Source organism: Triplophysa rosa, linkage group LG6 (genome assembly GCF_024868665.1).
Source record: "Triplophysa rosa linkage group LG6, Trosa_1v2, whole genome shotgun sequence".
NCBI lineage: Eukaryota > Metazoa > Chordata > Actinopteri > Cypriniformes > Nemacheilidae > Triplophysa > Triplophysa rosa.
In genome coordinates this window covers 20,612,442-20,636,761 of record NC_079895.1, presented here as the reverse complement: position 1 = coordinate 20,636,761, position 24,320 = coordinate 20,612,442, and the positions used below count along the sequence as shown (strand labels likewise).

Below are 24,320 nucleotides of genomic sequence, written 5' to 3'. Positions count from 1 at the left end.
CATTTGTGGAATGATCTGCCTGCTGCTACAAGATCAGCAAATTCTGTGGCCATCTTTAAGAATCGGCTGAAAACACATCACTTCCGTCAGCTCCTGACTGATCATTTCTGACTTCTACAGTATATCTTTTCTACTGTATCTATATATAAAAAAACTGTACATCATGTTCCAAAGCAATTGTACTGACAGGTACGCCCACCTTACTTGCATATACATTTGGGCGGTCTTAGTCAACTCATACCACGAACTGACGTGGATTTGTGGGGGTGTGGTTACACGAGGCGTTTCAGGCAGGTCTGGGTGAGCATTCGCTTTTAGATAGAATGCATCTTTTGTTCCGACACTTTAATTTTTGCAATTTTACGTGTCTAATACATGCATGGGCAACTTATAACACACCAAAGACATAGAAAAACACATGTTCGCGCCATATGACCCCTTTAATATTTATGTCTACTCTGATATATCTTAGAAGGGTGATTTTAATTTCAATAAGAAGAACCATAACATCATACAGCAACCTACTGTGGCCTACTGCCAAATTTGATTCTAAACATTTGATGCAAGAATTGAAATGAGGCTGAAATCTAGTAAAAAGTCATTAAAACATTGTTTTCCACTTTTTTGCAACTAAATTATAGTAATGTAGAATAATGTGTAATCATTCTCATTTAAATCCATTAAAGGTGCAGTGTGTAATTTTTTAATGGCATCTAGCTGTGAGGTGGCGAATCTTTCGAAGTACTACAGAGGCTGAGAGAGGATTAAGATGTCGTAACGTTTTCACTTTTTTCCCAAATTAGATAACATATTTATGAAACACGTTCTGTAGAGAAGTTCGTCTGTTTAAGGCTACTGTAGAAATAACATGTCAACAACATTCCATGCAAGGGGATCGACGCTGTATGTACTGTAGACAGGAATAGCTCATTCTGATGTAAGAAAAACATAACACTTCATTATGTAAGGTATTTATACACCTCCGAACACATATTTATGGATATGATATAGCATTTCTGTCAATAGATCCTCCAAAAAACGACACACTGGCCCTTTAATACATCAATATCCCTAAAGAAACATTAACCATGGGTTTATTATAGTAGAAGTGTAGTAGCCACAGGTTTTTGAAAGATTTACTACAAATACCTTGGTTAAACTATGGTTATTGTAGTAAAACCATGGTCAATTTGTAAGGCAGCATATCATACTGTACATTCAGCACAATATTTACGACCATCAGACAGTATTGACAAATTCTATAGGAACCTAAATACAGATAAAAAAGTTAAAATCACTAAGCTATTTAAAATGGATATTCCCAGCAAAATCGTTGTGAATATTCAATGTACCACCTAGCCCAAATGTTAAGTCAATGTTTTGTGAAAACCTAGTTGATCAAAAGCAATCAAACTGTCTATTGAGTCATTTGGTTTTCCTTCAAGAACACAACATCTGAAGGAGTTGGTAACTGTAGAAACGCTACATCAAGCTGATGACCACACTTTTCCAAAATATTATGATACCTTCATGGTATCTTTAGTTGTCATGAACAACACTTACTCATTCATTAAAACTTTAAGTGTCTAGGGAGGTATAGACATGGTGGTCAAACTGGCTTCTATTGAGACTCTACAGCCAAGAACAATGCAAAAAAAAAAAAATGCAAAGGCAATGCCTGCCTTTGAAAGATTACACACAGCTGTGATCTTTTGAAGCCAAAGAAAGTTAACATTTTACAGAACTTGAAAAACATACCCCTAAATGCTTATCAGGACACTGCCCTAGGTGTTCCCCAGCAGTTTTCAAAAACTGTGAGATAATCAGCAAATATCTTGTAACAACTTTCTTCAAAAATAGGTTTTTCTCAGCCCAAACTCTAAACTGATAAATCTTAGACAAAACATGACGATTCAGACAAATTGTGAAAACTGTAAGCCAAACACACCAGCAGATGTGATAATGAAATAAAACACTTTAGTAACAAATACTACGTCACAGATTTACTGTGACCTCTTTATTAAACACAGATCTCTCCCCTCCGTATTGCTCTGAGAGTTTACAAAGGCACTGACAATATATTAATTTCTCTGTTTATTTACCAATGGTTAGTCACATGCTTGTGAATGGTGCACAAGAAGGAAAGCAGTGTTTTAAACTGTTGTGTATTAGTCAACCAGTTTTCCAAAATAGTGTGAAATAGTGTTTTTCCAAAATAAAAGGAACTGCACAAATTCTACCTTCCTAAAGACCTGCCTCTAATGTTCTGGTGTACTCTGATGATTAGCTGCTTAAGGTTTGTTTTTTAGGGTTAGATCTATACTTTGAAAAAAGGTAGATCTCCGGGGACAGAATTGAGCACCCGAAGCTTAGTATTTGTGTTCACCTGTCACTTAGATGGTGAAAGCTGCTGCTCTCATCTGGGTGGTCTTCTTCAAAGCTCAAATTGGACCAACTACCAAGACTGTCATCGCCAACACTCAAACTGAGCTGCTGACTCACTGTTGACTCTGTCACATTGACACCTTCTCTCCTAGGAGAACTGCAACACAGAACATAGTTAGTCATTATGAGCCACTGACAAAAACATTTCAAAATCTAGGATTTCCACTTTTACGTGTAAGACTGTACAAATCTGTTTGTAGTACTCTGTGAAATCTGTGTAATATTACCCAAGGTTAATGGTTTGGCAGACGTTGGACAATGCGGATGTCATAATCTCTGTGGTGAGACTTTCTGCAAAGCTTGCGCCATCATGACCAATTCCGCTGTCTGCATTCAGGCTAGTACAGCTCAGTTCCTTTTTCGCTTTCTCAACTGCACCGGAGACCATTCCTTCAGCAAACGCAGTTCTCTTATCCAAATCGATGTGAATTCGAGGAATTTCCAGTCCAGTCATGGCATCAGACTCTTGTTTTCGTCTCCTTTTCAGTCCCTGAAAACTCAACCGTCGACCGTCTCTGCTGCAAAACAAGCAATCTCGACCTTGGCAGTAGCGACAGGATTCATATGCTTTGGCCAGCTTTTCTGTGAAAGAATTGGGTTCTAAGGCTCTCCTGTCCCCTGCTGCTTGAAAACATGCTGGCCCCAGTGTCATCTCCAAAGTGTCATCGACAATCTTCCTGGCATAATGTTCAATCACTTGCATGATGCCGTTGTTGCATTTGCCATCATTCAGGCTGCCAGTGCTATGATAGAGTCTGTTAGTCTCTGTGTAGGGTAAAAGTGGGCCTGAAAACATAGTTTTGATTTGATGTTCTGGCATGTCCTCTACATTAGATTTCCTATAGAGGCAAGAATCAGTAAGAGATTTCGGCAGTCTAACGGACGACATTCGAAGCTTTCTTGTAACATCACACGTGATGTTGTAGGCCAACGACTCTGCGAAGTTCACAAGTTCTACATATTCACTACTACTAATTTCTTGGCCATCTTGATAAGCACATGGCAGAGATTCACAAGAGGATCCATCTGTTCCATGAGAAAGAACACAATGGGATGACTTGGATATGGGGATTTGAGAAATACCATGGCTGTGATCACTGTGTAAACGCTTATAAGAATGAAGCCTCAAAGGGGATCTCTGCTTTATTTTTTGTGCGGCGTGAGCAAGGCCTGATTTAATAGATCGATAGGCCAAACGAGTGGCATACTGATCCAATATAAGTTCTCTGCTGCCTCCCTCTTTCTTGAGAACTTTAATGAGGTATCCTGCATATTCGTCAGTGACACTCTCACAGCTTGGATAGTCAGAAGACATCCCGCTTGAACCGCCACTCTGAGAGTTTTGGACAGATGCCTGGACGTCACCAGACCATTGATAGGCCAAACCTCCCAGCAGGCCATCCTTGTAATCTTCACTCTGACGCTTGTCTGCAGAGTTTGCAGATCCTCTTTTTGTCGTTTTGTGACGGCAATGGGTTGAGCTCACCATCCTCTTTACGTCATTGATGACTTCTCCGGCCACTTCTCCAGCATATGTCCACAATGAATTCAAAGTCTGTTCTGAGAACTGTGCACTGTGTGAGGCAACACTGCCTTTGCTGTCCTCACCCACTGGCTTTTTAACATCTCCAAAGCTTAGCGTATCCATCTCAGTTGCCATGGAAACAATGTGGCATGCTAAACGTTCTGCATAATGAAGGGCTCCTCTCTCAACCATTCTGTTCCTGACGTTAGGGCTCAGTTCTGACTGGCATTTTCTAGAGTGAGTTACATCTTCCTGGTCCTCCTCCTCATCTTCATTGGTGCCAGCCTCTTCTGAGAGAGACCTAATGAGCTTTAACATGAAATCTGCCTTGTCTGAAACTGATCCTGTTTCTTTAAAATCTGTGGCAGGTGGGTAATAAGGAGTGGGTGGAGGAGTTGCAGGAGAAAATTCTTTTGCAAGCTTACCCTTTAGTTTTTTAGAGAACTGTTTGACCTGTTTCTCGCTGTTCTCATCCAATGGCTGCTGAGGACTGGAGGGTGGAGTGCTAGGGGTTTCAATCAATTTTGCTACGCAGTTGGCGTTAAAAATGTCCTCTCCTACTTTTCTACCACTGCAGGGGGAAACATCAAAACTGGGCACTTCTAATGTGTCCATTTTAATGACAGAACGAACCTCTGACGTTGGCTTAGAGACTGGCCGTATACTTCTAGAGGCTGTGTCACAAGAGCCCTTTGATACCAAGTGAAAGAGACCTTTTTGAGCTTGCGAGCTCTGAGAAACAGCATCCTGTGATTTAACGTTTCCATGGGTTGGAGTGGATATATGTGCTGCTATGGTTTTGCTCAAAAAGTCTGCACAATCCTCTACTTTCTTCTTTACCTTTGTTGAAGAATGCATGAGATCAAAAGCCTCACCTACTATACTGTCTACGACATTGCCAGAGAAGTTCTGAAAGGTTTTTCCAATTGATGGTTTACCGGAATTGCTTTCAGTGGAGGAACTGCCAATAATTTCCTGTTCTTCATTAGTATCCCGGTTTCTTGAAAGACCTGGCAATGATTTAGTTTGAGTTGCGGCAGAGGTATCTGAGGTGAAGGTTGTGACTTTGCCTTGGCAACAAATGGTTCTTTTGGGGCTGGTCTCGCATATCTGCCCGATACTGGATTTACACTGAGTAGGTTCTTCTGAGTTGCGTACATGGGATATGACCTTACCAGCCACAGGTACTGGAACACAACTGACCATACCTGACACACAATACAAGGCTTTCTTAACTGTGCAACCATCATGCTCTTGGTTTCCAGCCTCTGCTACAGCCTGAGATCCAAGATAGCTGGTCTGGGCACTGCAAGTATTTGTGACCAGAGATGCAACCTCAGCACTCACATAACATATGTTATCCACTGATACACTGATAGCTGCCTGCGTGGTAAAAGTAACATCAGCTTGTGACAGCTCTATAAAAGCTTCTTGAAGTACTGACTCTGACAGGTCAGAGGCATAGGAAGAAACCACTTCCTCCTCTTGTTCAAAAGACCAGTCACTAGGCGTGAGAGGTGTGGAGGGATGTGAAAATTGGCAAACCTCCATAATTCCTTCAAACACTAATTCCTCAGCAAGATCTGCTGCAAATCGTGCGACAGTGTTGTTAAAAATCTGCTTTTTCACAAACAGAAACTCTTTGAGGGCTCCAGAAATGGCTTCACCTACAACGAAACTAGCCAATCCATTTATGGCACGCTCTTTTAACACATATGCATGGCGCATTCCTATCTCATGAAAGGCCATTTGAAAAACTGAAGAGGTCAGCTTTGCAGCCAAGTGGCAAACTGTAGTGGTACAAGAGGACACTCCTTTCTGCAAGTCCCTTAAGGCACTTCCAATGCTCATTTCGACCAAGTCTGCAGCAAACTTCTGAATCCCATCCTTAAGAGACTGTGACTGTGTCTTGGTGATGGTGACCGTCTCTTGAATGTCTGACAGCTTCATTAGGTGCCCATTAGTGTTTTGGAACTCCTTGTGACAGACACAGCTCAAGTTCTTGTTTATGTTAAAATCAACAGGGGAGGAGTACCCACAAACAGATCCAAGGATTTCTTTTGACAGGTTGTTGGCAAAGTCAGAGTAAGTTTTGTACAGCGAGCAAAGGTCATGCGGTTTACGTAATTCTGAGCTATCACCATCTGCTTTCCAAAAATACTCTAAAGACCCTCCATCAGCCAGCGGGCTGAATGCGGATGAGCGAACAGGACTGAAGAGCCCGTTTTCATCACACGGAGTCTTGGGTGGCCGTGGGGAATCGGGTGCATCAGAGTGAATACTGTATGGTGATCCTGGTTTGAGTGGAGTTGGTTTCTTGACATTGGCAGGGAGAATCCTGTGATCAAACTTGTGAGGGTTCATTGCTGTGGTTGAACATCCCCTTGACACAAGTTTACATCCAGAGGTGGCAACATGCTTCTTTCCTTCTTGACCTGGGAGGGGCTGTTCTTTCAGACCCTTAATATTGTAATCAAAAGACTGGTCTAGTTCATCAAACTGATCAAAGCTGTCGAAAAATTCACTAACTTCTGAGTCAGAATCTTCCACTCCCTCTTTTAAAACAGGGATCTTGGGAATGTCAAGTTTTGCTTTAAGACTTTTCTGATATCCAACTTCATCCAGAAATATAATAGGGCTGGGACTTGAGCAGTCTGACTCATCTGACTCTGTAAGAGATGTGGAGGTAGAACGTCCCTTTGGGGGACCACTAGGTGTGTACACGGTCTCTGAATCTTCAGCCCACGCTGTTGACTTCTGGACAGATTCTGAAATTTGTGCAGAGGCTTTTTCCTTCCACACTGTTTTTTTGGATATAGAACTTATTATGATGCATGATCCTGACAATTCTTTCGAGTGAGACGGGAGTGTTTGGGAAGCCACATCTCTATTGTTTCGCTGACTATGGGCACCTGCAAAATCAGAGAACAGTTCATGAGAACTTAACTGCTGATAAAACAAGAGGGAGTTAAAACAAGTTCCTAGTGTGCAACTTTGTATGATCAACTCAAAAGGCTCAAAATAACCCTTTCATTAAAACCCATGGTAAAACATAAAATCTGTCCAATGGTTAGTCAAGTAATCTTCATTAATTACCTGTATCTTCCTCTTCAAGATGCTCAAAAGCAGTAACAAAGTCCTCTTCAATAGAAGAGACAGACTGATTTGTGTCATCATCCTCAGCCTGACAAGCTTCTGATGTACCTCTCTGCAGAACCTGTAACTCCAGGGCATACCTTATGCCAGCTGTGTATCGAGCCAACAACCCCAGCATAGTGCAAACACTTATCTGTGGACTGGAGCTATGCCGCAAAATACACAAGGCTCTTGACCAGCCTGCCTGATGCTAAAAGAAAAAAAAATATTGTGATACATTATTCAATCAACTGCTGGGATGATAAAGATTTTACATCATGGCTGTTATAATTTTATTGGTATAATATAATACTTAATGTTATTGTGGAGAGTAAACATAATTCACAAGAGCTCTGCAAACTGCCAGCCAAAATCTGACTTAAAGGGATATTTCAGAGGTAAAACAAAATTTCCCCTTGTTTTACTCGCATCCTGACTGAATATGACCCGTTCTTTGATCGATGGATGCACTTTTTGGAGCTTCAAAAAAATTCCCCCATTCACTCTCATTCTAAAAATTATACGTGGTATTATAACTCCGACTGCATTAATCTACAAAAAAGTCATATTCAGTCAGGATGCCTTGAGGGTGAGTAAAACATGGGGAAATTTTGTTTTGCCTCCGAAATGGCCCTTTAAAGTGATTTTAGACTGCACTCTTCTATTTCCAGGTATATGTGTGAAAGAAAACATGCAATCTCTTGTTGTGACTAAAAACCCCTGTGGTTTCACATAGTTTATTCAGAGTATCATATCTGAACACAAAGCTAGTCCTGCTTGACCTAGTCAAAACTATACATGTCACCAGATATTACAACAATGAAAACATCAAACAAGCTGCCGAACAAAATAAATCCTATTCCAGTGTAATACAATAAAAATGCACTAAATACCTGAGAAATATTGTCTTTTCTCTCAAAGGGCCTTTTGGGGTCTTTGAGGAGCAGGATCTCTTCATCTTTAAGTGTATTTACATGTAGTGATCGTAGTAGCTCCATCATCTCAGTGGAGAGGGATGTCAGGGCCTTTGGGTATTAAAATGTGGACATAAAGATGGACTACGACTAAGATGTGACAACAGATTTTACCAATGTTTTCTCTGATTTTAGTTACCAGAAACCCTCAAGTAGTGACCACTGCAGTGTTCACTGTGCACTTTTTCTTTAACATAGAAATTGTATAAAAATTACCAAGCAATTTAATTCAATCATGTGCTACACATAAAATTAGCCTGACAATCAAAATAGGGTTAGGATAGCCACCCAAAATTTTCACATGATACATACTGTAAGTGCAGATAATGTGACAGACAGCACACGCATGCATGATTTATTCACGCATGCTAAGACAAATTTCTCACAGTACTTGTATAGAAAAATAGTGTCACTTGCCTGTAGAGTGAAATTCTCCCCCTCAGCAAGACTAGGTAAGCATACATAATGTACCTATAAAAGACAAAAGGCACAATCATGCCTTTTAGTAAAATTATACATTCTGTATACTTTCTGTAATAACATAAGTGTACATGTAGCTCAATTGGTAGAGCTCTGCATAGTAAAAAAAACATCTGTCAAATGCATAAATGTAATGTTAATAAGAACTGTTCTGTGCTTCTATATTCAACTCATGTATGAAAACGTTGCAAAGTTATATTGAATATTGCCACCTCAACACAAAAACGACAAGCCACAGTTGCATCTGCAAACTGTTATCTCTTTCGTAACAATCACCCAAGCCTAGGCAACATGCAGTTTTGTGTGTAATAAGGTAAGATAAAACAATCTCACCGCTAAACTGTCCCAGTTGAGTCTAACCATTATCTTATCACCAATACAGTCTCTGCTGTCGTGGAGGCTTTCAAAATCACTCAGCTCAAAAAGAGGTCATAGAAGATTTAAGCTGACACATTTGTATGGTTAATTATTGCTTTAGCTGTTCAAATGCTCGTATAAACTTCCATAAACATTTCACAGAATTCTGAATTGCAAGAATATGCTTACTTCAGAAAGACAATGCGTGTCCTTATTATGTAGATCCACTACCACATTGCAGAGCTCCTTCTTGTATTTCAACAGGCTCTTTAGGCACGGGTGCGAGCCCTCACGAATTGTCTGATCAAATAAACAACATTTGTGGGAGAAAACAAGAGCTTCCAAAAAGAATGCACACATCTAAAATGTATTATGGTACTAATCATAGTTGCCAACATAATTCTGTACCTCCTTCCTCATGGTGGCACGGTTCTTTAAAGGGGCCCCTTTAATACGTGCACATGCGTCCATGATGTTGAAGGCTATCCTCTCCTTTAAAGTGAAAAAGATGGGGAAAATTAAATATGTTGTGACCAAGGTGGTCCAATTTCTCATGTAAATCTTATTTTTATATTGATCTGACTCTTATGGTTAAAACACAGGCATTCCAAATGCTCCAGTAAACCATAAACTTAAAACACAGGTGTGAATTTACAGTGCATGAGATACTGTTAAAGTTCAACTGTCTGTAAACTTTTATACATCACACAGCCAGGCAGATTATCTCGGGCCATCTATGCTTGTGGGGTGGGCGTATATATGATGGAAGAATGTAGGCCTAGGACTGTATGTTTGCCAAATATGAGCCTGTTATCATATTCTCACATAGCCTGAACCGACACACTGTGCTGCAGCAATACCTGACATGAGATCTTATCAGGACACTGCAAATGCAAACGTGAATAAAGAGAAAAAGGCCTGAGCTCTAAGAAACATAATATGATGAAGCATGGAACAAGAGTCACATGCAAGCAACCTGCTTACCAATTGAATTGAGTGTATCAATCTGTTACTATGGTTTAAAAATTAACGCTGGGAAGTAAAAAGCCTCATAAAATAATCTCTTCCTGTATGCTTGCATTGACAAATTTCAATATGTAATTTGTTTATGGCCAGACAAACAAGTTTGGTAAAGGACTGTGATGTTGATGGTATAAACATAAACATGGCTGGCAGTGAATTAATTAAACTTTTCATTCAGGGGTGATCACAGAAAAGACTATTATTTTATATAACATGGCAAAGTAGGCTTTAGTGAGCCAAGCAGAAGCTAAAAGACAAATTCTCATTACAGAAATGTTTTTCTTTTTTTATTCTCATACAGTAAACCTAACCAATACAGTAAACCTAGCAATAATTACACGAATACTAGGGCTGTGCATAAATATCGATACATGTAACTATCGCAATATTTTTTTTTCAATAGTGTATCGATAGTGATACCTCTACTATCAACATATATTTTTTAAATCATGTCATATACATACAGCCAAAAGTGGGTGGAAGCGAGCATGGCGAAAAATATAAGAATGCTTCGAGCTCTCAGAGCAGATGTGTGGGAGTGCTTTGGTTTTCAAATAAGTAATGGAGTAATGAGTTATATAAAATAATGCTGTTTGTAAGCTTCGCAAGTCATGACACAAGTCACTTGGCTACTGCAGTGCATTAGACAAAAAGTTTATTAAGAAAAGTAACAATGACATTTATTGTGCTTTCACGGATGTGACACCAGCGCATTTACAGCACAGATGAAGCAGGGGTTTTATACTGCCCATGTTCATTGTTTTAACTGTAATGCACCACAACAGCCAAGTGACTTGCGTGACCCACCTTATTCCACCTATTTGAGAACCCAAGCCTCTGATCAAAAGGTCCATGCATCGCACATCATGGCCACTCCGCAGAGGTAAGAGATGTTTTTACACTTATCCTTACAGAAAACCCCCGGTGGTGCACAGCATGTTGTATTTCTAGCTCTACTTTTTACATTTTCTATTTAAAGTATTGCAATATATCGCAAATGTGTATCGTATCGAAATACATAGCAATATATTGTATCGTGACTCATCTATCGTGATATGTATCGTATCGGGAGGCACTTGCCAATACACAGCCCTAACGAATACAATGACATTTTATTTAAATCAGGATACATGTTCATGCAAAACAGAATAGGCTTATTTCACCTTGCCCAAAACATTTCTAAAAGAATTAGATTTTGCTCAGCGGTGCTGCTATAATGTCTAAAGTAGGGTTGCACGGTGTACCGGTGCTACGGTAGCATCGCGATGCTAAAGCTTCAAAATTCCTGCGATGCCGCTCTGTTTTTTAAATGGTAGTATCGTAGTGCCATAACTAATGTTGCACATGAGCATTAAAGTTCATTCTTTTTGGGTTGTTGCTAGAAGGGATACAGCTACGGCCGGAAGTGGTGCAAAATCTCGCCATATAATCACAATAAATTACATTAGCTAACGCCTACCCCTACCCTAAACCTAACCTAACCTTACAATAATAAAAAAATGAATCATCTGTTTTCAGCGTGACAAAAATTATGAAGTGTTCATGCCCAGTGGAGGTAGCTGTATACATTCTAGTCAAAACCATATTTTTGCGTGTTTCTCTAAGAATCCGTGACTTGACTTCAGTCATTCATCAAGACACACTTGCTTCGTTCTTGAATGAATCAGCTGTTTTGAACGAGTTGGTTGAATGATTCACTAGCTGTCTCGTTTCGTAAGGCTGCGTCCTTGTGTCCTCCTCTAAAGGATGCGGTATACGGAGGATTCTCAACATAGAATTAAACGAGACATCCTTCATAGGACATACTGGCAGAAAAGGAAACAGGAAGTACCACCTTGCTATGACAAGACGTTGCACTCGCACACCTGTCAAATTTTTCAAAATGATTTCTACATGATTTAAGAGGTAAAAGTTGGTTACTTTCTACCCTAAACAATGCCAAAAGAGTTAAACAAAATAATTGTTATGCCTTACTGTTTCAAAACGTTTAAAAATCACTAAACACTTGTAAACCTATTTACTACATATGCCTAAGATTAAACGTGACACAAATTGTAAACTGTTAACATTTAAACACCACATATTTGATTCAATGTGCAGCTGTTCAAATAACAGACTATATTCAAATAACAGACGTTGGTCGACGCAAAGAATTGTGGGTTATCTCTAGCAACGAAGGATACAGCTCATGTATCCTCCAAATTCCTGTCAAAGGTCGCATTTGAAAGCTGCCTCCGGAGAGTCCTACCTGATTTTATGAAACGAGACAGCCTCAATGAAGTAGCAGCCTTTGAATGAGACCTCTGGAGGACGCAGCCTTACGAAATGAGACACAGCCACTGACACAAAAATATTGCCACCACCTACTGGCCGTTTTAGTCACATTTAAAGTAAGCCTAACATTTTCCTTTATAAGCATTGCTATAAATGCAATTTGTCGCACATTGATTGAATTAGTTCCAATGTTAAAAAAGTGTGCTTTAGTAGTTACTACAGTAAACGTTGCTAAAATTACTAGACACTAGTGTTTTTAAATCTTACCAAAGTAAATATTATACTATACTATAGTATTTGGTAAAACGTATCCAATTACTACAGTTAATTAAACAAATATTGTAGTGTGCAGTATAATACAGTTCACTTAATACAACATGTTTCATTTAGATCTGTGTATGAAGGAATTTTGGTCCATTTTGTAGATTTTAATTACGAACATCACAGCATCGCAATACTAATTAGTATCGTGATCGTAAGATATGTTTATGGTGCCGTGACAACCCTAAGTGCTGTAATAGGCACATTCAAGCATTTCAGCACAACTGCGTGTGGTTGAGACCTACAAAGGTAAACATTATTTCTAGAAATGCCATACACAAAATAGTGCAGAATATCTTTTAAGAGGAAGAAAGGATTAAAATGACCAAGTGAAGTTGCTGCCTTGGTCCATGTGATCTGTTTAAAGGAGCGGTATGTAATAACTTTACTGTATTAAATCAAAACAATACCTTAATATGTTCGTAGACATTTAGGGAACATGCAAAGTTCAAATATTGGTTTGTCCAAAAAACAAAGCTATAGCCAGTTGTTCACTCTGAAATATGCGTTCCATGCCGGAATTTCTGTTTTTGTTTTGGTCCGTGTGCCCCGCCCACTGACGATTTACCCACTTTCAACAGCTCGGTTGCCAGTTGGTGACAATCACAGCATGTTGCAGCAAACAAACGATCTGGGTCAGACCAGATTCCACCCTTTTGTATTGTTACGTTGCAAACTTAGAGAGAATTACTATATTATTTTAAAACTTATGAGGAGTAATATACAATTTTATTACGGTTATTTAAACGAGACAGCAATATGGCACGTAAATGCGACCTCCATAGGACGCAATCTCTGCAAAGACCCAGCTAACAGGAAATGTTCGCACAACTTTCGCTAACGTTCTTTAAAAGTTGTCTAAAAGTTAGAACAAAATGTTCTTCAAATAACGTTTATGGAACGTTTTCATAACGTTATATTTAGGTAATACACGTTCTCAAAACGATGAGAGAAAACGTTCTTAGAACAATGTTCTCGGAACGTCCTTATGACGTTATTTATACTTGATGAATGTTCTCAAAACGATGAGAGAAAACGTTCTTAGAACAATGTTCTCGGAACGTCCTTATGACGTTATTTATACTTGATGAATGTTCTCAAAACGATGAGAGAAAACGTTCTTAGAACAATGTTCTCGGAACGTCCTTATGACGTTATTTATACTTGATGAATGTTCTCAAAACGATGAGAGAAAACGTTCTTAGAACAATGTTCTCGGAACGTCCTTATGACGTTATTATTTATATTTGATGAGTGTTCTCATAACAATGAGAGAAAACGTTCTTAGAACAATGTTCTCGGGACGTCCTTTTGACATTATTCATACTTGATGAATGTTCGCATAATGATGAGAGAAATCGTTCTTTTTATTCTTTTTTTGTGGGCATTTCAGTTAATTCAGGTGCATTCCCCTCCCAGATAGCAAACTGACATTGATCAATGTCGATTTCTGGTTATAAATGTCATTATCGGGCGTCAATCAGATTTCCATGTCGAATCAACGTTCACAATTTGGTAGGTACATCAGTAGGTTTTCGTCAAGAATAAAATATAGATTCAACATCGAAATGGGGTTATCAACACGACGCATCAGGTCGGAATCATAACCTAATTTGGAAACTTGGTGGGAGGAGTCGGAGTTCTGCTCGCTCGTGACGTCAACACGCTCGTGCGTGCACACAACTTTGCGCGGCCAACTTTCGCCAGAGTACATCTGAGGTAAGCAAATGTTTTGATTTTACATAGTTTTTTATACTGAAATATAATATATTTTATTAATATTTTGTTATCGTAGTTTTAATGTGTTATATTGTGTAGGTTTGAAACGTTCTTGCATCATAATCTTGTAATTTATCGTCGTGTTAGCACACGGCCTGGTGAGCCGGTAGTAAACGCTGAGGTAAATGTTAATGCCGTTTTAGTTGTTTGAAACTGCCACATGCAGCATCGACCACGTGTAAAACTTTATAATTTTCTAAAATTTAGGATGAAAGCGATCACTTAGGTCGTAACTATGACAGCTAGAACATGAAGCACGTAAACTAAATGAGCACACAGATTGTAATTATTTTACTTATTCAACATTGTCTCTATGTTGCCAGGTTTTTGTTTGTACCTGAAACTCAAGGCACCACTTCAGCTCAGTTATGTAAGTAAAAAGTTATCAAGTAATTATTAAAGATCAGTAAACAGTCAGTAATGAAATAAGAACAAATTGCAAATAGAACAGGTACAAATTATGTAAACATTGTCTTTAATTAAGCATTGATTCAGTAAACAAGTGAAATAAAACATTGAATAGTGGTCACTGTTGTTCTTAATACATTTGCATCTCACAGAATGTTTTTTATGATTTCTGACTGTGATTTGACATAAAAGCCTGTGATTGTTATTATTTCCTCAGACTCTGTTCAGGGGAAAACTGGAGCCAGTGAACCAGTACACTGCCAATGATGAGGCACGGAGGGCCATCTCCGCCACTGAAGCCATTCTGAACAACTGCTTTATCAGAGTGTACTGGCACACGTCCAACACACAAGAGCAGGGACCCAGTCAGAGCTTGAACCCTGGTAAGTAGTTTTCGCGGCGAGTGAAAGAGAGATACCCAAACATTAAAATTTGGTCATCATTTGCTTACCCTCCAGTTATTACAAAACTGTATAAATTTCTTTGTTATTCTGAACACAAATTAAGATATTTTAATAAGTTTGTTTCAAAGTCATTTTGGGTCAAATTGGGCCATTCCCATAGTAGGACAAAAGACTACTATTAAAGTCAGTGGTGACCCAAACCGGCTTAGTTACAGACTTTCATTAAAATATCTTTATTTGTGTTCAACACGACAAATAAATGCATACAGGTTTGTAAGGCTGGTGGATGAGCAAATGATGACAAAATGTTCATTTTTGGATGAACTATTTCCTTTAAAATGCAGGAATGAATCCCCTACATTATTGTTCCATGTCGGTACGGCGGTGTCATCAACAACAGCTATTAGTTCAGTTTGGTTCCAATCTGTACACACAATAGATTTTTGTTCTGTTGCGTAGTTACAGTTATGTGAATAGTCTTGTGACTGCATGGATTTGTAACGGGTTTAAATTCTATGGTTGTTATTGCTGGTCTCTTTTTCTGTGAAATCCAGATGAAGAGATCAAGAGGCCTGGACAGATGTTGACCTGCCACCGTTTTGCATAAAGTATGTCACAAACCAAAGAGAAACACTGCGCTGCTTCTTTAACTAACAATGAACAATGACATCAATGACTGTGCATGCACCCCACAGATACAGTACATTGCGCCGCGTCTTTGCCAAACACATTGTTGACTGTATGCGCACTGCACAGACGCGTCTCGCCGAACACAAAGTTTTAATGTATGCACACTCGCATCTTCGATAACTGCGCACATTGTTTTGTTTGACTGTACATACTGTATACTGGCATCCAGCTCCTGCCGCAACTAAATTACATTATACTTGTTTCATATTGTCATTTATATACATACACTGCGTTCCAAATTATTATGCAAATGATATCTTTCTCTGGTTTTCCTAATTTGTCGATGCAAATGACAGTCAGTATAATTTTCAAGTAATCAACAGTTAGGGTACATTTGGAATTTTATTGAACAAACCTCCCACTGACAACAGTATTTATTTAAAAAATGAAAAACTCAAAATGCACTGTTCCAAATTATTATGCACAACAGAGTTTGAAAACATTTCATAGGTTGTAAAAAACTGAAAAAGGTCATTTGTTGAATTTGCAGCATTAGGAGGTCATATTTACTAAAATCAAAAGCTATTTCAATCAAAAACATCCTAACAGGGCAAGTTACATGTTAACATAGGACCCCTTCTTTGATATCACCTTCACAATTCTTGCATCCATTGAACTTGTGAGTTTTTGGATAGTTTCTGATTGAATTTCTTTGCAGGATGTCAGAATAGCCTCCCAGAGCTGCTGTTTTGATGCTAACTGCCTCCCACCATCATAGATCTTTCGCTTGAGGATGCTCCAAAGGTTCTCAATAGGGTTGAGGTCAGGGGAGGATGGTGGCCACACCATGAGTTTCTCTCCTTTTATGCCCATAGCAGCCAATGACACAGAGGTATTCTTTGCAGCATGAGATGGTGCATTGTCATGCATGAAGATGATTTTGCTACGGAAGGCATGGTTCTTCTTTTTGTACCATGGAAGAAAGTGCTCAGTCAGAAACTCTACATACCTTGCAGAGTTCATTTTCACACCTTCAGGGACCCTAAAGGGGCCCACCAGCTGTCTCCCCATGATTCCAGCCCAAAACATGACTCCGCCACCTCCTTGCTGACGTCGCAGCCTTGTTGGGACATGGTGGCCATCCACCAACCATCCACTACTCCATCCATCTGGACCATCCAGGGTTGCACGGCACTCATCAGTAAACAAGACTGTTTGAAAATTAGTCTTCATGTATGTGTGGGCCCACTGCAACCGTTTCTGCTTGTGAGCATTGGTTAGGGGTGGCCGAATAGTAGGTTTATGCACAACTGCAAGCATCTGGAGGATCCTACACCTTGAGGTTTTCGGGACTCCCGAGGCACCAGCAGCTTCAAATACCTGTTTGCTGCTTTGCAATGGCATTTTTGCAGCTGCTCTCTTAATCCGATGAATTTGTCTGGAAGAAACCTTCCTCATTCTGCCTTTATCTGCACGAACCCTTCTGTGCTCTGAATCAGCCACAAATCTCTTCACAGTACGATGATCTCGCTTAAGTTTTCGTGAAATATCTAATGTTTTCATACCTTGTCCAAGACATTGCACTATTTGACGCTTTTCGGCAGCAGACAGATCCTTTTTCTTTCCCATATTGCTTGAAACCTGTGGCCTGCTTAATAATGTGGAACGTCCTTCTTAAGTAGTTTTCCTTTAATTGGGCTCACCTGGCAAACTACTTATCACAGGTGTCTGAGATTGATTTCAGTGATCCAAAGAGCACTGAGACACAATACCATCCATAAGTTTAATTGAACAATATAAAATTAAATGTTTATGACACTTAAATCCAATTTGCATAATAATTTGGAACGCAGTGTACTGATCAACCTGTATGGACCTCAAAATAAATAGACTGCTGTTGTTATGTACGTAAGAGGGTTAGCAGGGCTCTAGAGTGCGACGTTATTTCTCAATGGTGTGACTAAAAAAATCTGAGGTCGCACCGGTGCGACCAGCCGTTCGAGGGAGAAAAAAAGTCTCCGCGACTCTGAAAGTCTCCCTGTGATTCAACAACAGACACACATTAGGCCCATATCGTGGTCTAAACCAATCAGAGATATTGAAGGGCGGACCCCCGTCTGATTGGCCGTGGTCCAGATATTCCTGTACATGTGTGTACCAGAGGTCACGTTAAACGAAAATTCTGTCATTGACAGATTTTTTTTTACCAGTGACGGAAAAACCTGAAGGCCGTCCGTCCGTCCGTTCGTCATTTTGACGGATTACAATGAGGGCAATTTGTAACTCCCCTTTTCCCTTCATTAGAGCGTGATATGCTCGCGGAGGGACGTGCGTGTTTTCACCTGTCATTGTTACCGACTAGACATATGTGATGCGATCTGGGAAAACCCGTCGGATGTCGCGCTGGGATGCGGGAAAGACAGTTCACCTATCAAAGTAAACCACATAACATGAAGAATGAAGGAGTAGCAATGCACATTTCCCGCCAGTTCTGTGTAAACTACGCCATGCAAAGTTTTTTTATACAATGTTTTCGTGAGATGACAGAGCTTCCCGTCTGCAGCACCGGGAGTTATCCGATCGCAAAACATACAAGGGATGATCAAAAGTCCAGACACTATGCACATGATAAACAACGTAAAGCTTGCTTCACTGCTTATTAGTTGTTATCCGTAATGTTTTCTAGTTTCGTTGTGTAGTGATAATGGCAGAGCTCTCGTTCTTTAAGTGTGCCCTGCACCATTTTCCTTACCTTCGTTTTATTCAAACGGTTTTGTACAGTATTTTTATAGACTTCAACACTACGAAATCTTTTTTTATTAAATTGTTATTACGAGTAAGTCTTTTACCACTGTAAAGTGACTTTTACTTGTGATACTGGACTGTTGTGCTTTTATTTTCATCACTTAAGTTTAAACCCGTTTTCCTCCAAATTCCGTTCCTGAAAATCATAGCGCTTCAGCCGACCTCAGCCATAACTTTTGTTACATACACAAGGTATGAGCAAAATAAAAATTGATTTGGAAAGGGCTTCAATATGGTATCAAAAACTGTAATATATAAATTTGGACCATGTGTTAGGTTTTCCCAGATCGAATCACATATGAACATAAACATTAAATATATAGATGAATATAAACAACAACGGCTTTACTGGGCATTCAGTTGTATTAAAATACAACAAGTTCCGAGACGCAAATACAACGTGATGACGTCACGAACATACTAATTACCACCTAAAGCCACCTTGCACCATAGTGACGGGTAATAATAGATTATGACAGATTTTTTACGAGCCTGTCAGTCAAAATGACAGACAATAAAAAAGTCTAGCGCAACCTCTGGTGTGTATGTGTGAAAATGCGTGTGCTGCAGTCAGACAGAGAGGTGAGGAGCCTATAGGCCCGTCAGTTAAACAGAGTGGATGTAGCCGCGGATGATGAGAGAAGATGAAAAGAACGATTGACAACTTTTTCGTGAATAATGTAAGTTAAGGACTGATCCGTCCGAAAATCATAAGCAATGCTCTGACACGGAGCCATCAACCTCCCAGGTTATGTCAAGCCCTGGTCCATTTATCTTGAGATGTTTTAAGTTTAAATTTCAGTTCAGTGAAGCAATTTAAGCACCAACACTTTTTCAGTATGTTACCTTTCTTGTAGAATTGTGCTTCAAATAAAGAACTTTATGTTGACCAGATTGTTAGTTAATCATTTACAAGTCAATTTTGCCTATATGGACAGCGATTTAAAAAAAAAGTGAACTGGTAAAACTGTGGTGTTAAATGCGATGCGGTCGAAATTTGGGTGCACCTAACTTTTGTGCTGGTGCACCTAAGAAAAAAGTTAGGCGCACCAGTGCAACCAGTGCAAAAAGTTAGTCTAGAGCCCTGGTTAGATTATTTAGTGTAGAGGTCATTTCAAGAGTGATAAACAAAGTGATGGAAAAAACTTATTTTCATGCATGTTAAAAATGTGGAAAGAACTCACTGCATCTCACCCTTTCCTGGCTGCATTATTATTTGTAAAGTAGAGTTTATGGAATGTGTGCATACATTGTTACAAGTATGACAGTTAACATTTCAAAACAACATTTATTTATTTTGTTTAATATTTTATTAATTTAGGGAAATGGGCAAGATTCTTAGCCCTCGTCATCAGTCTATTTGGATGTTGTTGATAGTGTAAAAACATCAACTTTAAAGCACATGTGATTGATGGATTAGCATTGCTCAACAATACTTACTCAATTAATGTAAAATAGTTTGACTTGACAAATTATTTTTAACAATTTAACTGTTAATCTGAACATTCTTACTGTCAGTTAATGGGCCAATGTTAGCATCCTTACCTAGAAACACATGCTATGACTTTCTTACCTGTGTTAAATAAGTTAGTAACATCTATTTACAATCTATCTATTTACTTTACAGATAGAGCATGAAGAGACAGGCCATGGACCACAGCCCTAGTTTTTACGCACGCACCCACCCACACACACACATTCAGATAAGATTTCTCACTGATTAAATGTTCATATGAAAGTTTGTTACGTTTTGGTGGTCAAGTTATAATTCATTGTCACAAATCTAAATGAAGAGTTGGTTCCAAAATGAGATAACTAAGTTTTAATTTTTTTTTAAAAATCATGTTTTTTTATTGAGCATTCCAATTAATATAAATCAAAGTGCAGCTGGTTTGTTTTGATTTAAGCTATGATAACTAAAAAAGTACAGCTAACTAACACAAAAACATGATAACATAATAAAAAAAGATTTTGAAAAATAAATGAGTTTTAAAACTCAATGTTAATGAGTTTTTAAAAAGCTTTTATAATTAAAATACCTGTTGATTGCACATGTAACTGTTGTATACTTTTTTGTTCCTGGAATGATGTTAATAAACATGATGTTGAAAGAGAAGGTTGCAGCACTGCTCATCTTAAAATAACATTTTAATAACCTAATCTAAACTATTTTTTTTCCAAATAAACGTTCTCAGAACGTTGGATTGTCAATACATTTTTGGTGGCAAGGACGTTATAGGAACATTATGCTAATCATACATTAATGTTCCAGCAACGTTAAGCAAACTGGACTTTTTAACGTTCTTCTAATGTTACAAATAAACGTTCTTAGAACGTTGGATTTTCAATACATTTTTGGTTGCAAAAACGTTATAGGAACATTTTGCTAACCATAAAAGAACGTTCCAGCAACGTTAAGCAAACTGGACATTTTTACGTTTTTGGAACATTTTAAATAATGTTCCCACAACCAAAACAGAACATTGGAAAACGTTCTCAAAACATAATTTTGTTAGCTGGGGAGCTGCTAAATGAGTTATATTTGCATACAACAAAACCACTGCAAACGTATAAATTATTAGATTAATTTAGTGTATTCGGACGGAAGGCTAATTGTTTCTCATAGGGACGTAAGACATTTACGGGGTGTACATGGTGATTTTATTGCTGTCCGAATCCAGAATGTCTGTGTTTTTCTCCCACCACCCGAGGAAAAATCCCGGGCAAAATTACCTACTGTTTTTTGACAATCACCAAGGTCGTGTGTTAATTTAATTCCCGTCTGAATCCACATCTCTGAGTTTATAACAGGTGTTAAATCCAAAATACGTTTTATAAGTCCGTTCTGACCACTTCAAAGCACCGTAGAGTTGCTCTTTAGAAGATTCAGGGATAATAGTGTCTGATGCGTTGAAAATTCCGTAAAAGCATAAAAAGCACAACATAACTCACATAACGTCACACCCCCACACCCGAAGCGCTGCTGCGAACGGAGAGAAACAGTTCACAGACGGCAGAAAGTTCATCCTTTTGGCTTTCTTTATTTGACAAAAGCACAATGTTTTTTGGTTATCGGGGATCTACTCAGATAAATGTAAAAACCCTTTACAGCTTCGAATGATGTGTCTGTACGATGACCAGATGAGATGATTCAGAGTTTAATAAATTTCCGCTGTTAACGTGATCGCGTAGATGCATCACGCGAGCACACACAACATATACAACACAAGTTCACATAAATTCTAGCTAACTTGACTGATAGATCAGGATCGCTGCTTCACTACACAGAGAGGGAGATACGAACAGATAGATGTCAAAAAGAAAAAACACATGAAAACATTCGATATTGTCATATGTCGATTTTTTCCCATTTTAATTATTAAATACGAGCTATTTGTCATGTGACTGAGAACGTGAGAAGTGTATTTTCCGAGTTCGCAGGATTACAAACTCACTCCTACACCGTCAATTTATGTTTGTCCGAATGCATGAGTTTTTATCACAAAGGAGCCATGCAGATTTATTTTTACAGACGTCCTTACATGAAACAATTACCATCCGAATAGGGAGACGGTCAAATGATTTCCTGAAATCAAGAGATGTTTATGGAATCACTGCCTATTCCTGACAAAGGAGAGTGGCAGTACATACACAGATACATAACGTGATTTCTGCTGGCATAATAGGCAAAACACCTTGATAATACTGCTTGTCGTGTGGATGACAGCTTCAAACACCACCCAGTGACTTACACAAAATCTTTCAGCTATTACAGACTCAGATTTACATGCTAACCCCGCCATTTTGAGATTTTAAATATTTGTGCGATGCCATTGCTTCACAGATCATCCGTTTTATAAATTATGACTATCGTAATTATATGGCTGTTTTTGGTGATTCGTTCTTTCATTTTAGGCACCGTCACATACAGCTGAGTGAATTCACCCAGTGCATGGTAACGTTAAATGTCTGAAAACCAAATAAAATCTCGAATAAAATAAGACGCCACGACAGACGATCAGTCACAGAATGTGTTTATTCGTGCAGTTACAGCTAAAGCCCGATGATGTCATGACAGACGCAGCTGGTTCGTGTATATTAGCATCAGGCCTGTGTAGGACATTAAATTAAACGTGATCCTTAAAGAACATCCCTTGGCTTATAACTGATCTGTGACATGTAATATGTGCTGGTGAATGGCATTTTAATGGCATTAAAATGAAAAGCGTCTGAAGCGCGTCTCACCTTGTAGTGACAGAGCCGTGCAATGGGCTAGCTGTTCTCGCGTCCCGTCATTTCATGAAAACAAGACGAGCAGGAGAAAATAATCAAACACCGAGCGGCGGAGCCGAGCTGCTGAGCCCAGAATCATTGATGTAACTAAAATACACCACATCATTTCATCTGACATTGTTTTTACAGCGTAAATTGTTTTGTGTTATGTTTTTATTTGGGTTATTTGTAACTTAAGTTTACAGAATACAGAAATCTATAATGAAATCTATGGGTTTGTGGTATGGTTTAAATGTCTGGGTGGCACAGTGGTTTGCAGCACTAGGACCCTCTCAAAATTCTAACAGTTATTAAGCATATGTTTACCACATGTTGCACTCTTATTGAAGAATCGTTTTATGGTGATGGATAAAACTATTAATCTTGAATCATTTTAATTCCACGTATGCTTTCAAAACTTTTTATTTCAAAAAGTTTTCTTTATGTGATTTGAGTGTTCTTATAAAACAGCACAATTTTATAGCCTAATGTATAGCAAGCTTTGACCTTTCACATTAAGACCGACATCTTTAAGATCTACTGTAATGCATGGATGTAATATTATGACAATATCAGAACATCAGGGATACACAACCCAAAAATGAAAATTCTGTCATCATTTACTCAAGTTTTTCCTTCTATGGTAGTCAATGATAACCTAGAAATGTCCGTTGCTAAAAAAAATCTAATATCTTTCTTTGTGTTCAACAGAACAACGAAATTTGGAATAACTTTGAGGTGGGGGGGGGTAATTCATGACAGAATGTAAACTGTTGGGTGGAGTATCCCTTTAACCAAACATTCACTTAATATAATAACAGCTTTTGTCTGTGTGATTCTTGTAGAAACAAGTGTTTTTAAATACTGTATTTCCGTGTATATGTGTATATCGGGATCACATCAATCAGGTCCAACACTTTATCTCTCTTAATAAATCATTTGACATCAAGCAAGTCCCGCACTTTATTTTTTCATTCATTATGCATGTTTTAAAACCGAACGCAAAGGCAAACGCAAAAGTGCTTTGCATCTATTGTATTAGGAAAGATTAAGGAAGGTGCACATCTCAATGAAGATCATTTTCATCCATCAGCATGGACACACTCTTGATCTTGTGTTAACATATGGTATTTCTATTCATGATCTAGAGATAGCTGAAAATGGATTCTCTGACCATAAATGTGTTATGTTCTCTATTCCTACTCTATCAAACTTTTTTAAAACAAAAAAGCAAATCAGAAAATCACGATTGATAAATGCTGCTACTGGAAATATCTTCTCATCAGTGTTCTATACTATGCAAGCTATGGATACAAATCAGCATGCTTTAAGTGCAGAGGAACTTTTGACTGATTTTAATGCTATATGTACAAATGTTTTAGACGCAGTGGCTCCTGTTAAGATCCTTAAACCTAAACCAAAAATTGACCCTTGGATTGATGACAACATACACTCCCAGAGGCAGCTCTGCAGAAGAGCAGAGCGTAG

The 24,320-nt window shown here is 38.7% G+C and overlaps 1 protein-coding gene across 6 annotated transcripts in view; it reads right to left on the bottom strand.

The window, feature by feature from the left end:
- akap11 (A kinase (PRKA) anchor protein 11) overlaps positions 1-22,919 on the bottom strand; it is a 31,274-nt gene extending 8,355 nt beyond the window's left edge. For 3 of the 6 annotated variants that reach the window (XM_057335524.1, XM_057335525.1, XM_057335527.1), the window contains exons 1-9: positions 22,806-22,919; positions 9,325-9,408; positions 9,106-9,216; positions 8,893-8,976; positions 8,497-8,550; positions 7,999-8,130; positions 7,067-7,316; positions 2,673-6,882; positions 2,387-2,542 (exon numbers count right to left, since the gene is read on the bottom strand). In XM_057335524.1, the coding sequence (XP_057191507.1) occupies positions 2,387-2,542; positions 2,673-6,882; positions 7,067-7,316; positions 7,999-8,130; positions 8,497-8,550; positions 8,893-8,976; positions 9,106-9,216; positions 9,325-9,387 (5,060 nt within the window). In that variant the 5' untranslated portion in view covers positions 9,388-9,408; positions 22,806-22,919. The remainder of the gene's footprint in view (positions 1-2,386; positions 2,543-2,672; positions 6,883-7,066; positions 7,317-7,998; positions 8,131-8,496; positions 8,551-8,892; positions 8,977-9,105; positions 9,217-9,324; positions 9,409-22,805) is intronic. The other 3 variants (XM_057335526.1, XM_057335529.1, XM_057335528.1) reach the window with 2 other exon arrangements.
- Positions 22,920-24,320: the final 1,401 nt, after the last annotated feature.